At 37.8% G+C, this 15,722-nt stretch overlaps 1 protein-coding gene across 5 annotated transcripts in view; it reads left to right on the forward strand.

Moving 5' to 3' along the window:
- Positions 1 to 15,722, forward strand: part of ESRRG (estrogen related receptor gamma) — a gene marked incomplete at its 5' end in the record, with an annotated part of 376,019 nt that overhangs the window by 241,838 nt on the left and 118,459 nt on the right. For 4 of the 5 annotated variants that reach the window (XM_082305838.1, XM_082305837.1, XM_082305839.1 and 1 more), the window contains one exon: positions 5,626 to 6,041. In XM_082305838.1, coding sequence (XP_082161964.1) covers positions 5,626 to 6,041 — 416 coding nt within the window. Of the gene's footprint in view, positions 1 to 5,625; positions 6,042 to 15,722 lie in introns of those variants that run through there. The other variant, XM_082305841.1, reaches the window with a different exon arrangement.

Consider the following 15,722-nt stretch of genomic DNA (forward strand, 5'->3'; position numbering starts at 1 on the left):
TGACTTGCTTTGCTTTCCCTTACCAAGGTGAAGTGGTGAAGGTTTCAAGAAAACATAAAAGAAAGAAGAAATTAGAAAAAACAATGGAACAGTCAACGTTTGTTTAAAAAAAAAAAAAAAACACCAAAACAAAACAACAAAAAAAACAACAAAACACCCAAACAAAAAACCCCACCACAGCCATTCTGTTTTGCACAGGGTACTCTTTACTACACGGCTATACATGTATGCTCATTAATAAAGACCTAATGCGTAGTAACAGTTTTGTTTGTGCGTGCATGGGACAAGGTTAGCAGTACTTTGCAATTAATGATCTCATCCGCTAGGCTAACCAAGCAGACCTTATGATATTTCTTATTAAAAGAAGAAATCCTTTCTTTTCCTTCCCCCAACTAAGCCAGTGCACCTTTAATGCAATGATGATATGTTAGACCCAGCAGTTGTCAAAGCATCGTATTACTGTGATGCCATAATGACACCCTGTCTCTGTAAAGTAGTCATGTTTTCTCAAATCACACGTTGCACCGTTGATTTCTGACATGACACTTCATTCAGTCACTTTCCTTTTCTTCGGCATCTCCATTCTCTGACAATAGCAGCTGGTGCCCATTTTCCTACTAAGTGATTCGCATTTTGCCACTCTACTAGAGTGCAATTAGCTGAAGCAGAAAAAAATGCTCAATGTAAAGCAGCTCGGCTGAAAATTGTTACTCAGCTCTTTAACAGGACCTGGTGAAAGTCTTGAGCTGGTGTGGGCGTCAGTGCAAGAAGCAACATTTTTGTTTCTTTCCACACAAACATCTTTTCCCTCTTACATTCAGAGAAGCAGAGTATGGGAAATCACTGGAACATGCTGCACTGTTTTTTGTCTACTGATTCTGGTATAGACCTGTGAAATGATACCGAAAGTAAGCACAGTATTTGAGAGGAAATGTGGTCTTTATGGTCAAAGCAGGGAGCTGGCTTCCGTTCCTGACTCTGCTACAGACTTACTGTGTCACCTAGGCCAAGTCTTACTTCCATGCATTGGTTTTCAGAGTTAAAGTATGAGGCTAACAAGTTGAAGACCTTTTTGGTTGGCATCCATGTGAGTTAGAGGAATGTATTGGAGGAAAATCAGATGGATTACACTGTTAGCGTAAAAAGTACCTAGGTGTGCATAATAACACCTGCCTTGCTGATGCTCCCGCGTAGTAGCTGTCATTAAAAATGTCAACTGCTAACAACCTATTCTGACATTTATGGAAATAGGGTAATTCTCTCTTCAAGAAAAGAAAAGCTTCGTGTGCAGGTAAAAGTGGACTTTTGTGTTGGGCTATAATAAAGGTGCTCACTCTAATTATTGTGACTAATTATTACTGTCACTGAAACCACCAGCACAGCTCTGAAGTAGCACATGATGCTGTAAGCAGAGCTTTTTCTACTTGAAAAGCGAGCATGAAATGTGTTCACAGATTATGAAGTATTGGCGTGTTGTTTTGACCTCCTTTAGGTATTGGTAATAAAGGAGATGAGGGAAAAGTAACTTTCTGAACCAGTTGCATGTATGGATGGAATATAAAGAGCTTCCAGTGCCTCGAATGGGAAGGCTTTCTTTTTTAAGGCTATATACTGTAATCAGATGCAGTTAATTTTTACACTTGTATATTGATACTGATTTAGCCAGTGTCAGCACTGTCAATATCATTAGTAATGTGGCAGGTAGATGGAAATATGAATGTGATTGCATTAATAAATTCTTAATATATTCAACCTTTCATAAGCACACAGCATTACAATTTATTCGCTATTGTTTAAGACCATTTTAAACAGGAGCTGCACATTGAAGTGCTCTGTCATTGTACCTTTCTGCCAGCAGCGACTGGCTTCAGGTCTTACTTAAGTAAAGAAGTTGTGAAGAAAATTCAGTAGAGATGTGAAGAGCCATGCTATATATTGCATATTACTCGAGGCTTGCAGCACCCTGTATAGTTTCTCTTGTATATGGGCATGGAAATGCTTCTAGAGCCAATTAGTTACTTTCCTTAAAGTTATTGAAAAGAAAATTTACCCAGGAGCTACTAGCTGTTAGAAAACTTACCTGAGAAGAGCCCACCACAAATGGAGCTGCCATTTATTTGACTTAAAATCTAGTAAAGAAAAAAAAAACAACCCCACCAAGGCTTTAAAATAAATACTGTACGTTTTTATATGACACATGTTATTTCTATTCATAAACCTTAACTAAATTTAGATTTTTATTAATCCAATGTGACCTAAAAATTTTGCATTAACAGCACAATGTGGAATTGGGCTTATTCTCTTTGAATGCAGATAAAGCCATCATCTTGAAAATAGCTCTTTCTGACAAAAAGGTGTTCTTTTGAAATAAAGTCTTTTTCACTACATTCCTCTTAGAGTTAATGTGAATTTTAGTGCCTCTAATTTTAGATTGAAGTGAGGTCTAGAATAAAACCCACCGGCTGACAATTGAATTTATAGATAGTTGTGAATATTTCAGGCTTGAATAATAGAGCTGTAGAATTTCAGACACAGAGAGGAAGAGAGAATTAAGCTCCAACCGTAGTTTTAGACTATAATGCAATGGTGTCTAGGAATTCTTCAGTGTAACGAGCTAAGTAGTAATTAGGAGGGAACTGAGGGAGGGATTTTACAGAGATCTAGCTTAGGCATTATTCCAAATGTTCAGCATGATAATTTGATGGTGGTCCCACCTGCCATCCGTATAAGATGGCTCTTGAATTACTTTCGTTCAGATGTGGTACAGTAACGAAGGAGTGAAGGCAGTAGGTGTCTGTTGCCCACCCACAGCTAGTACCCAGCCTTGTCTCTGGTTCACCTTCTTTCGGGAGAAAGTTTTTGTTCTCAGAGGCAGGCACTGTTGTTTTTGCTTTTCCTTGGAATGGTTAATGTTTTAACTGCATTTGTGCTTTGCCAGCATGCACCAGTCCAGTCTGTACTGTTTAAGCTGTAGCCAAAAGCAGCTCTGTCTTGGTTAGTACCAGAAACTACTACATCAGAAGCATCAGCAGACTGGCTTTAGCCTAAGCAACACTGGTGATCAGATTTTAATGCTTGTACAACTGAGATGGTATTTTGGTTCTGACCGCTTGGAGTGGGAGATATCCACTTTTGCACTGGCTAAGACAGCATGCATTTGGGCAACTAATGAATTGCAAATGTTTTTTCTGGGAAGGGAAGGGTGACATTCGAGCTCATTATTGCACAAATTAGAAAAAAAAATCGGCAGCAGGAGTCTTAGGCAAGAACGTGCCATCAAGCTGGTTATGACAGACTGTAGGCAGTGACTCCTCTTGCTGTATTTTGAGACTTGATATGTGGAGTCTCAGCAGCACGGAGGTGAAAAGAAGACCAAGTACCTGTTTAGTCAATAAAAGGACCTTAGCGTTAGTGTATAGAAAAATAATGTAAAAAATAAGTTGGTAGAATGTGAAAGTTAATTGATATTTTTAATCGTAGCTGTATAAAATTCAGTGTCAAAGAAAGGGAGAGAGAGACAGAGAGACACCATGTTTTAGTACCCTAATAACTTCTAACTCTAGTCTAAGATCATAATGTATGTGAGAGCGGTCCAGTAATTATAAGGTAATAAGTGGAGTGGTGGTGTAAGTGCTCTAAATTAAAAGGAATTCACAGAGCTGCTGTAAGTCAGTGCCGACCCGCTTTCTTTCAAATGTTGACTTGAGAAAAGTGCTTAGCCCAGAGTGCAAGTAGAGAGACAAGAGAGAGCTATCTATTAATTACAGCACTCATTAACAGTGACGGCTACAAGGCAGCAGATGCAGAAGAAAAGGCACACGCTCCTGCAGGCTGGCAAGGGGATTTCCCCCCCTCCAGTTCTTGAGGAAAGGACAACACAAGCAGGTGGTCCAATGTAATAAGATATTTTCACGGCTTTAACCTTCCCATTTCCTTGGTTTATTTGCTGACACCAGATAGCTTGCTCCTTCCCCCTCCCCAAATAAGTACTGATTTTAAGTTTGGAGGGTAACATTTCTGCACATCTATCTGGCTCTTTTCCAAATGTACGTGTCGCTTGTTTTCAATAGAATTTTACAGTAAAAAACACAACAATTGAGAGGTCCTAAATAAGATTCATGGGCACCGATTTTAGGGTAAATCTCATCCTAAGCAGATATTTTTAATAAAGGGTCAGGGTTTGGTCTCGCTTACCCTCATTGGAGAGGAAGCCAACTCTCTGGATTTGTGAATTGGTGAATTTGATTCCAGATCTTGCAGTAGAAATTGGGGGTTTTTTTGTTTTCTTTGTTTGGTTTTGTTTTTTGGTTTTTTTTTTTTTTTTTTAAACACAAAAAGGTGAAAAAGTGAAGACAAGATCTCAAAAATGACTTTAGAAAGTTAAGTCAGTCAAATTGTCTGGACTCATGCATTTGCTTTGAAAGCATGAATCTATAGCTCCAGGTAGATGGCTTTATGGGGTGGTTGCTTTTCTGCTGAAAATGTTTTGAGAGAAATGCTCATAACTGTCATCTGTACTTTGGCAGCTTCTGAGAGTACTGCCAGGAAGATGCTGGGTAGGCCTTTTGCTACTGTGGTCTCATAATCACATCTGTAGAAAATAAAGACAGCATCTGATTTGGAGCTTTCTAATTATTATTTGATTATTTTTGTCCCTTGTGCTCCCTAAAATATGTTTAAAAATAATAAAAAACTTGAGAATGGAATAGACAAAGATTCTTCTGCCCTACCCCCACCCCCCCCGCCGCCCCATAGAAAGCACTAATTTGTCAGATCAAATGTTATATGGTTTTATTTCAGATGCTTAATTCTGAAAATGTGAGAACTGAGAAGTAAGACAGAATCTCACCTTCTGAAAGACAGAACTTCTATCTAAAATTTCCTCTAATGTATTTTTTTTAATGCAAGAATGGAACACGTAAAATGTCAGATCCTATAGAGGATAATGGCTAGAAAGTAATTGCAGCCAGAGCTGATGAATCATTTCACTTAGATTTTGTGAAAATGGAGTCCAGCCTTAATTATTTGTTAGAGTTCCCAGCTGATGTGCTACTCTGTTACTAAATAGCTGTATCTATAATAAAGCAATATTAATAAAGAAAAAAAAAAAGACTGTGGGAAACTTGCTCTTCAATTCTGGGATCAGATCAATAGATGATGGATATGTGTTTTACTCAAGTGTCTCGACAAATATTAATTACAGAGCAGAACATTTATGTGATCAAACTTGGAAATATTTGTTCCTGATAATGATGGAGTTTACAGAAAGAAAATACCAATGTAAAAAGGAAGACATTTAATAGCCAAGTCATCTAATAGGATTTTTTAAATTTTTTTGACCCGCTAGATGACAAGTTCAGAATTTAGAGTTGATGTGAAGTTGATATGTAGCCTAGAGGGCAGGTGGAGGGGACAACAGAGGGATTTGGTCTCTAAAGTTTTTGTTTACTGCCTGTCTGGAGCTTTGACAAAGCTCTGTCATGCCCTTATGCTGATTACCTTCATGTAGAACAAGAGGTATTGACTAATGAATGAATGATGTGCAGTCCCTAACCCTTCCAGAGCAGCCTTAAAGAGCACTGTCTTTAATACACAGATTCTTCTTTCTCTCTCTCCCCACTACAGGCTTCTCTGCAGAATGTCAAGCAAAGATCGACACATTGATTCTAGCTGTTCGTCGTACATCAAGACGGAACCGTCGAGCCCTGCCTCTCTGACGGACAGCATCAACCACCACAGCCCTGGTGGCTCCTCAGACGCCAGCGGGAGCTACAGTTCCACCATGAATGGACATCAGAACGGGCTGGACTCACCTCCCCTCTACCCTTCGGCCACAGGGCTTGGGGGCAACGGGCCGGTCAGGAAACGGTATGACGACTGCTCCAGTACCATCGCTGAAGATTCACAGACCAAGTGTGAATATATGCTGAACTCGATGCCCAAAAGACTGTGTTTGGTGTGTGGTGATATTGCATCAGGGTACCACTATGGAGTGGCTTCCTGCGAGGCCTGCAAGGCTTTCTTCAAGAGGACAATTCAAGGTTGGTTATTCTTTAAACATCTTTTCTTTCTTTTGCTCAAAGCAAAATAGTACAGTCCTTGACTAAATCCTGATAGGACTTCAGACTGTACCTTTTCATTCTTCATAGTGTTTGGTCCTACGGATGTTACTCATGAAAAAACCCCTTTGGGCTTCTTTGGGAGTTCTGTCTGTCATGTTAAGCCCATTGCCACGTTTATTTTGATTATGAAAAACAGAAAAACACTGGAGCCATCCGGTGCACATTCAGATTTGTTTTCTGTATGAGTTTCTCATGGATTCCCGTAAATGATTGTTGTAAAGAAAACTGATTATTTTCTGAAGGTTGTCATGGATGCCTCTTAAACACACCTTGTGGCTGGCACACAGGGATCGTGCTTGCATTTTGCTCCTAGTTACACCACTACCGTACTTAAATTGTTACAGAAATCCGGTTTATTTTTGTTAAAGCACTAGTGCATTTAAAATTGGAACAAAATGCAGTGGCGTAGTGCTTTGTGCATATCAGTGTATTAATAAATGGTCTTTCACCCATATGATATGCAGTGGCCTTAAACAGGTTCAACAAATATCTGTAAGATCACATTCTAAGGAGAGTAAGTTGGCAGCTTTTGGTCTCTGCCCAGTACTTTGTACTAATCTGCTCTTGATACCTGTTACAAATATGCCACATATTTTGGCATAAATTAGTATGAATAGGATAACTTGCATGACCACTTGTTCTAGCTTCAGAACCAATGGAGACAAAATAACCTTCTACTTTGATTTAGATATCATCCTTTCAAGTAAAATTGAAGGTGCTTTATTTAAAGAACATGAGGCCAAGCTTGGCCTGTACAGGAATATAGTGTCACATTAAATTAAATTCAAACTTCAGAGACTAAAATTAGGTTGCTAAGTCCAAATTTAAGCTCCTCAATAAAACCTGCTTGGTTTTCATAGATGTTGAGCATCTGGAATTCTCAGGAAAGACAATGTAATCTGATGGTATACTTTTCTTTTTAAAAATGAGTTATGATAAGGAGCATAAAGTTAGTTTCACTTTGTAATTTTACATAACCCAAAATTTGAAACATTTGGTCAAGATTTCTTAAATACAGTACTTCGTATTTATTGTAAACTTAATAAGGAAAAATAATGAATGTTATTTTAATTTATCCATTGCTGAGGCAATGGCCATTTTATTCTCCTCTCATCCATTTTACTACTGGGGGATTTGGGCCTTCTTCCAGCATGAAGTACCCATTTTATGATGGCCGTATAGCCACTAAAAAGAAACATTAGACTTCAGTTGTTCTAATGGAGCTGAGTGTTACAATGTTTGCAATCGATAAACAAACATACCCGCGAAGATTCTTAGTGGCCTGGGTTCATATGTAAAATGAGTGCATATGCAGAAACAGTATGCTCATTTCAAGTCTTTGTGTTGGAAAAGTAAAAAAAGAGGTAGGTGATTTCACTTGACCTTCAAAAACATTTTCAGAAAAGCTCAAAAGATATTTCCACTGAAACAATTTGTGTTTTGTGGTTGCTAAACTTTAAGCACTAACTTCAACTAGTAACTCTCTTTTTATAAATGATATTTAATTGCTATGTAATAGCTGTCCTACAGAACTGAACTGATGCATGATTATTTTAGTTGTATTTTGAGCATGAAAAAATGCCACAGAAATGTTAACTGATTAAAATGTTGACTTCTGGCAGTAATAGGTAGCCTGCAATTTTACACCGCATCACAGACAGCAAGTTTCTGGGCAGGGAAGCACAAGACAGGGATGTCATTCTCCAGATTAGCAACCTGGACTTGGGCACGCAGCTCAAGTTAGAACTGGCAGCTGTGCAAAAAGTCCCAGTACGGTTAGAGCACTAGCTGCATCAGCAGGTGACAGTGCTGTGAAGACAAAAAAAAAAAAAAAAAATGCAGTAAGGCAAAACCAAGCATCGAATGGAAAAGCAATAACGAAGAAACTAAGAATATGAAGTATGTTACCATCATAATGTCATGGCAGTGTCTTCAGTAATGGTGCTGGCTAAACTGACACAACTACTAAGAGTTTTCAGATACCTATCAAAATAGCGGAAGCTACTTACTTCGGTGAATCAAACCATGGATTGTGGTAGGTGACAAGAAGTATATAAGAAAAAGGTACTTCTCATGTTTTGAATGGGCAAATTCTACCTTTAAGCTTGCATGAAGAATAATTCCCCTGTGGTGTTTTTTGCTCTAAATGATAGAATTAATTCCTAGTGTTCCTAGAGGTTGTTCTTCCCTGTACCATTTCACTTCCTGGTTCATATCACATTCTTTTTCTGCTTGTTTTTAAAATAAGTTGCTTACTGCATAACTGCAAATAAGAAAACAGAAAAAACCCAAGAAATTTATAAATACAGAATAGTAAACCAGACTACCTGCAGATTCAAATATTGTAACTGTGCATATGTAAGGGTGATGTGTCTTGGCTCAAAGAATTGCTTATTTTAAATGCTAATAATTTAATTGTGATGAGTACTTAATTATAGATTCAGTGAAAAAGAACGTTTGACTTACCAAACCTTTCTTGTTCATCATTCATGAGTTACTAAATTAGCTCAGACTTGTAGAACCTAAGTGCTACTCCTGTTGAAGTCACGGGCAAAACTGCTCTGACTTCAGTGAGAGCAAAGCTGAGCTGATAAAGTTAGATTATGAAGCACATCTTGTGTTCACGTCAGGCCTGATGTCCTTTCCACTAAGTCAATGGGAGTCTTTCCATTCTTTCCATTTCAAAGGAGTCTTTTGAAATCTCAGTAGGTGAAAGCGACAGGCAGCTGTTCATAGAGCCAGCACAGTATCTGTACACCACCAGAATCTTTTATATAAGACAGAATTGAAGAGCATCACAGAATACCTAGTGGCCCCTTACATGAGGGGAAATTCTGCTCTAATGTTTACACCTGTTTTTAAGGGTAACGGAGATTATCATTCCCTTTCAGATGACAGCAATTCAGTCTAAAAAATGTCTGTTCCTGGCTGATGGATTTCTCCTCTTCTTCCTGCCTCTTGCAATCCCTGCTAATTTTCTTGAAAGTCAAGAAATTAAATGAACCCTGTCTTGAATTATAAGAAGGAGTAATTTTGTCTTTTTGGAATATGTATTTTTAACATAGCACAGAAATACATTTGGGGCTGTGGTAAAGAATGCCTAGGTTATGATAAAAATCAATAATATTAGAAAAAATTAGAAATAAGAAATTACCTGGCTAAAAAACCAGAACAAAACCCACCAAAAAAACAGCTCAGTATATAAAATCGGTGTCTTCTTAGGTCGTAGTAGAATCTAATGACGTTCTGACCCCTCTTGTGACATAAAAGGGATGGGAGAACTGGATGTTCTCTCTGCTCAGCCGCAGCAGCTCAACTCAGCTCTCAGTTTGCTTCTGGGATAATTTACATGGTGGCTGATTGCAAATGTGTCACAGAAACACTCACACTGCCAAATCTCCCCAAAATTGGCTTAACATCAGGGATAGTAAAAAATAGCAACGTCTAAAAATAGTTACAGGTCCATTGATTTTTAGGGTCTCTCCACAGTTTTTGCTGTGCACTGTGTTATCTCGAAAACTCCAAGCTTTCGTTAAAAGAAGGAGAGAAAAAAAGAATTTTCAGTTGTCAGCTGGGTGCAAAGTCTTGTGTTCAGCACCGAGGTCTTGTACTTACTAGATATTTTGTAGTGAATATTTAGTGTAAATACATTTCTCATCATTTTTATTTGCTCAGTTATCATAAAGACTAGTAAGTACACATTTTGCATTAATAATATGTAATTACTCAGTACCTGTAACTTCAACATTTCCGAAAGTGGATTGAAATGGTATTCTTGCTTTCAGTAGAAGGATAATAGGACTTACAGATTCAAAGATAGTTTACTATTTTGTTCTATTTTAGCCTTCATCTCTCTAAAATAATGACCTGCATCTACACAACTTCCTTCCTTCCTCCTTCCAAATCTTCAGGACTGTTGCCTTTGGACTCTTTAAACTAGCATGAAAAGGCAGTGTGAAAAGCCTAGGTATTGATATGTTACCTTCCTGGTAAGGCTTGTTGCAGAAGTGTCAGAGCTTACTTATTATTTCCTTGGACAGTGTTTGAATTTTCCCCACAAAAGCTAAAACGTTTTGCATTCAGTAGTCTTTGTAGTTCTTGGGCTTTGTTTTTTTGTTTATATGTTTATTTTTTAAGGAAAAACTGTTGGATGAGCAATATTGAGACAGCAATCTTCTCTTTATACACAGGGTAAGTAAAGCGATGGTAGTAAGAAGCCTTGCAGTCATACCCTCACTGTCTCATTTAAGAGCTTTATCCCTGAGAGTTGTTGCCTGTCCATGTCTCTTACCACACAAAAGAAGTATTCCGTCCTGGGAATACTGTTGTCTTTTTGGTCATTACGTGAACTAGACCCAATCTACCATTGCATTTTATGCTGAGCACCTAAGAGCCTTCAGCTCTACAGTTCTGCAGCAGCGTAGTTCCTATGGTCTTCAAAGCCTGCCCAAACTAGGAGCTAGATTAAACTGCTTTATACTTTTGGTTACTCAAAGTTGGTTTTAATCCCTTCGGTGTTCAGGTTTTTCAACCCTTTTTAGAGTGGTTACCCATTACTGAGCCAATTGGATCTGTAAATGTGCAAACACTTTACAGTAAATATATATATATATTTTTTTTTTTTTTTTAATCAGGAAGTTTTAATCAGGAAAGTTAGAACTAGCTATGTAAATTCAGATAAGGTGACTTTTAAAATGGGCAACATAAAGTTTGATTCGAAGTTGCATGTGACGAAAGTGGCTTCCAAGGGTTAATTTGCATCTCTCAAAGCTGACTCCTGTAATACTGCACATCATTTTTGTGGAGGAAATGAAAGCAAATTAAGTAAGATTTTATGGCTTTTCAGCATCTTTGCTGGTAGCTAAGATTATATTTTTTTATAGAAAGATAGGGTGGAGGCTTGCATCTAGGTGCAATAGGCTGTGGACCTTGGCTCTGGTGCAAAGATGGCAGCCCTCCAGTGAACCTAACACTAAATGTCACCTGAATCCATCATTACCTGATTAAATCATTCGCTTTCCTTATATAAGTGAAAGTCTGCGCATCAGCATTTCTTTCAAAGAATATTTTAAGCAAGCAATGATAGATATCTTCCCTTTTCCCCTGATTTCTCTGTGCCTACAGGCCAACCAAACTAGTGAGCAAGTATTTTTAATTCCTTCCAACGTGTCTTTTAATCCTGTCGTAATGTCATTGTGTAACTATGGCAGCCAAACAAGATGAGACAATAAAATATAAACACACTGAAATTTGAGAACCAGAAAGAAGTTTAAAAGTATACAGATGGTTCTGTCCTTTTTACGATCTCTGCTTTCCTTATAGCCTTGTAAATTATATGCTGCATTTAGATTATTAGGGAATAAGAATGAGCATCCTGATTTGTGCATGGCTATTTTGAACCCATCAGAAATATTCAGAAAGAGGTGTGGTTTACAAATAGTACTGGTACCGTGGTATGTATCAATGCCGTTGTAACTCAGTCTGGATGTCTATTTGTTATAAACATCTCTGAAAGCTTCCAGCCTACTTAAGAAACTCTGTCTACTTCGAAACTAGAGACATGTGAAGCCTCAGCTAGCAAGTGATTTATTTTAATCTTTCTATAACTTTTTTAATGACTTTTTTTTTACTGCTGTGAAATTCATTTGGTTTGCAGCTTTACAGACCGAGATGTTCTGTGTGCTCATAAACAAACAATGGCAGTTTTCCACGCTACCTTGGTAGGATGTATCAAAATCGACCTAGGTAAAATACCACTAGGGACAAAATGTAGATGGTTCAGTCTTTCTGACTTGGACAACTCTTCAGTGACTCCCAGGTGGCAGGGGATCAGTTCTATTTGTGTCTCCAAAGCGTTGATTCTCTCTTAAGATGACCTAAATGCCCTTCATTTCTGTTGAAGATAAAGAAGTTGACTTCAGTGGGAATCAAAGGTAGTCGGGCCCTTACAGGTGTCATTTAACATCCCCTAATATCAGCATCATATTGAAAATTATGGTGGTTTTTATGATGCTGGAAAGCCATCTACCTAAAGTTAGAGGCTGATGCAAAAATGTCACGCATCACCTTTACATTTTCGTTTTAAATCTCCATTCATGTTGCTTTCTAGGAATAAAAGAAAAAGAAATAAAAAAATGCATTTTAGAAGTTCTAAGTATATTATAGTTCAGTAACATAGCACACTGGCTTCTTTTACGCTACTCAACATAGTGATTTCATTTAAAATGTACTTTTACGCTGGCTGTCGAACACCACCTTACACTGTAGAGTTATTTAAAAACTAGCTGCTTCTCCTGAGTTTCTTGTTGTAACAGAAAAGGCAACACAAGCAACAGAGACATAAGCATAATCCTTCATACATCTTAAAAAAATATTTGAGACATTTAGGAACCAAATTTTTAAATGTTCTGTAACTCTATGTGGGCAATAGTTTCTGAAGTCATCTAGGTGAAAAATCGTGAATACAGTCAACTGTAGCCTTAATCAGCTCCAGATGACGTGTAGCAGAATTCATAGGTCTATAATTCATGGAGCTATCTACAGTATCAGGTGAATCCATCTAAGGATTTGTCAGCCAAAACTGGATTCAGTTACGTTCAAATCCAACCTCATTGCAACCTCACCCCATTTCTGAAACCTTATCAATAAGAGTACTTTTACTTGTTGAAAATACTTACTCAGACTTAAATTCAGTTGAGTTCTGAGTGCAAAGCAGGAACCAGAGTCTGCAAGAACTGGAACTTTAACCTGAGAGAAAATATTTTTACTTTCCTCCGTTCAGCTTTGCTGAGACCTATAAACATCAACTACATTTTTAAGTCCATCTGGGACTTCTTCTCTATCCTTCTTTTCTAAGTTAGCCTGTTACTCTTTATTTCCAACAGCACTTATTTCTCCTCAGTTTCTCAGGAAGTATTCTTTTCTGTTCTGGTTGGATTACATATGAAGGTGTGACTTAACATACTGTAATTCACTCTCTGTGTTGGCTTAGATTCTGCTGTCTCTCTAAGACTTCTCTTTTATTAATTCCCAGAAGACCTATGGCTGTAATCCTGGCTACCTTTCATTTATCCAGAGTTTTCATGCATGCCAGTCCACAGACAAGCAGGTGTATTCCTTTGGGTCTGTCACCCAGGAAAATAGAGCATGAAGGTGGTACCTGGGGTAAACCTTACTGCAGAAAGACTTAAATCCAGTGATGCAGTAGCCTCTATTAAGAATAATGAGAACACTTGCTTTTTAAATACAAGTTTTTGAAAAAAGGTATTAGGTTACAGAAGCTCAAAGAGAAAGTTTGGGAGAAAAATGGGGTGTTATTGGATATAAACAAAGAGATACTGAAATACAGTTTCATGAGCTGATTATAGCATACAATTATTACATTGAAGGAATAATTAATTCCCTTCTGTTCGTTTGCTCTTTTTTTTTCTTTTTTTTTTTTTTTTTTTTTCTTCTGGACCTACATTCCCACACAGTAAAAGTTTCAATACTGATATCTTAAGCATTCCTCCTGCTTTTGTAAGTGGCTCATGGCTACTCTTTTCAAACACATTTTCACCCTGTATCTCAGTCTTCCTCATGTCTTTTACTCATCCAGAGATTTTCTGAGCATATTCCAATAGCTCATAGTAATCCTTTTACATCTTCAGTGTTATAATATCAAATGTCGCAGTGTGAAAAGGGAAATAAAGCTGCTGCTAAGAATTGCTGTCTGCAGCTTCTATTCTTGTCAGTATTTCTGGGAGAGAGACCCCTGTTTCAGCCTGTCCCACAGAGTGGAGCCAGTTTCTAGAGCCAGCTTTGCACTCTTGATATCTGTGAGGTTCTAAAGTTGTAACTGTTGATGACAATAACTTCATTTGGGATAAGATGCCAAGGCATAAGGCCCAGTGCTTTCAGTGGCCTCTTCTTTGTCATGGTTCTCACTCCTCTTCTGTTACCTTGAGTGGCACTGTCACTTCTTTGCAAGAAATGGCCAAAATGGGCTCAAGAATCTTGGCTAAGTCCAGTCGATTGCCTGGCTTGTAAAGCCGTCGAGTAAGTCCCTGTACCATTAAAAGTGTACTCTGACTCTACATCTCATTCAGATAACTTCCAAACCTCATCTATGAGATGAAAAAAATGGTATCTTGGCCCAGTTATCCTCAAGCTGTGTGCAAAGATCTGACAGTCTGAAGCATCTAAAACCAGAGAGCCGGTTATGCAGCGTAAGTTTTAGTAGTTCACCTGCTATCTCAAGATTAAATGGCATCATATTTTTAGTGAGTCAGTTGCTCTTGTGTGTTAGCTGCACAGAGTATTAGAAGTATTTTCTCATCTTTTGGCTGAGATAATAAAATTTAACAAATTAGTAGAAAAAAGGAACTGTTTTTAAATAAACATTCCTCAGTGTATGAGGAGAGAAAAGGGACTCAGGCTGGCATAAATCCCTTTGTATTATTATAGCACAGGGCAGTGTGTTTGGGGAGTGAAGATTTGACATATATTTTTATTTTCAAACGTCATACTAATTTACATTACTCAGCCCTTTAACTGCCAAACTGTAAAAGTCCATTACGCTACTGAAAGGAATATACAAATTATCCCCTGGCACTTCAGGCGGGAGTTTTACGTATATGCTGTTACTCTATCAGCCAGCTAGCCGCATGATTCTATTAAAGAGTAAGTGAGAAAATTATATTGCCTGCAAACTAATTGTACAAAAGACTCTCAAATAAGTAATCAGAGCCCAGTCCTTTCTGAAAACCAGCCAGGAGATATTATAAATTGCTCGATCGTTCTTGTCAGTCCAGTTTAAAGACTCAGAGCTGCCATGTTGATTTTGTTCACTGTACAACACAGCTACCTCTCCAACTGTTGACAGGACTGGGCAAACTCAACTTTTACTAGCTGCTCAGTTTCAGCCTCTAGCATCATGCAGTAGACAAGTACATGGTAGAGCTTCCTTCTGAATCTTCCTCATTGAAATAAAATGCAGATCTGAGCACCTTGAATGGATGTAGTGTACCAATGAAATTGTACAGATTCCCAACCACTTCTTAAAATAATTTCTGTTTCTTTATTTTTAGTGTATAGAAGCAAATAAGAAGTTATGAGAGCTCTACTGACCTGCAATGTGCAGTAAATTTAGGTTTTTATGAAAAATATATCCACTAATACTTTGAGTGGTAGGTAAAATGTATTTTGAGTATGGTACATACCCAGGTACATATCCATTGCAAAATTCCATGAGGTTTTTGTCATTTTTTTGTTTGTTTGTTTGGGTTTGTTTTTTGTTTTTTGTTTTTTGTTTTTTTTTTTTAGGAAAGCTCACTGACAGAAATGAAGTCTATTCGTGGGGATATTTGATAAAATACTGCATTCATATGTGAAATGGTGACAAAACGTTAGTTTCCTTGAACTCTTGCTGCGGTCTAGCCACGTTCTAAGATGCTGGAACACTTTAGGGGAACCAGCTGTGGCTGTTAGTAAGATGTGGATCTTTGCTGCAGCAATAAATCCAGTTACTGTAACTCTACTGTGTTCATTGGAGGAACTCTCTCCAACACCTTGCAAGTTTATTTTCTAATATCAAAACTTAAGATTGAACATTAATGAATT

This window comes from Platalea leucorodia (genome assembly GCF_965183815.1).
Source record: "Platalea leucorodia genome assembly, chromosome: 3".
NCBI lineage: Eukaryota > Metazoa > Chordata > Aves > Pelecaniformes > Threskiornithidae > Platalea > Platalea leucorodia.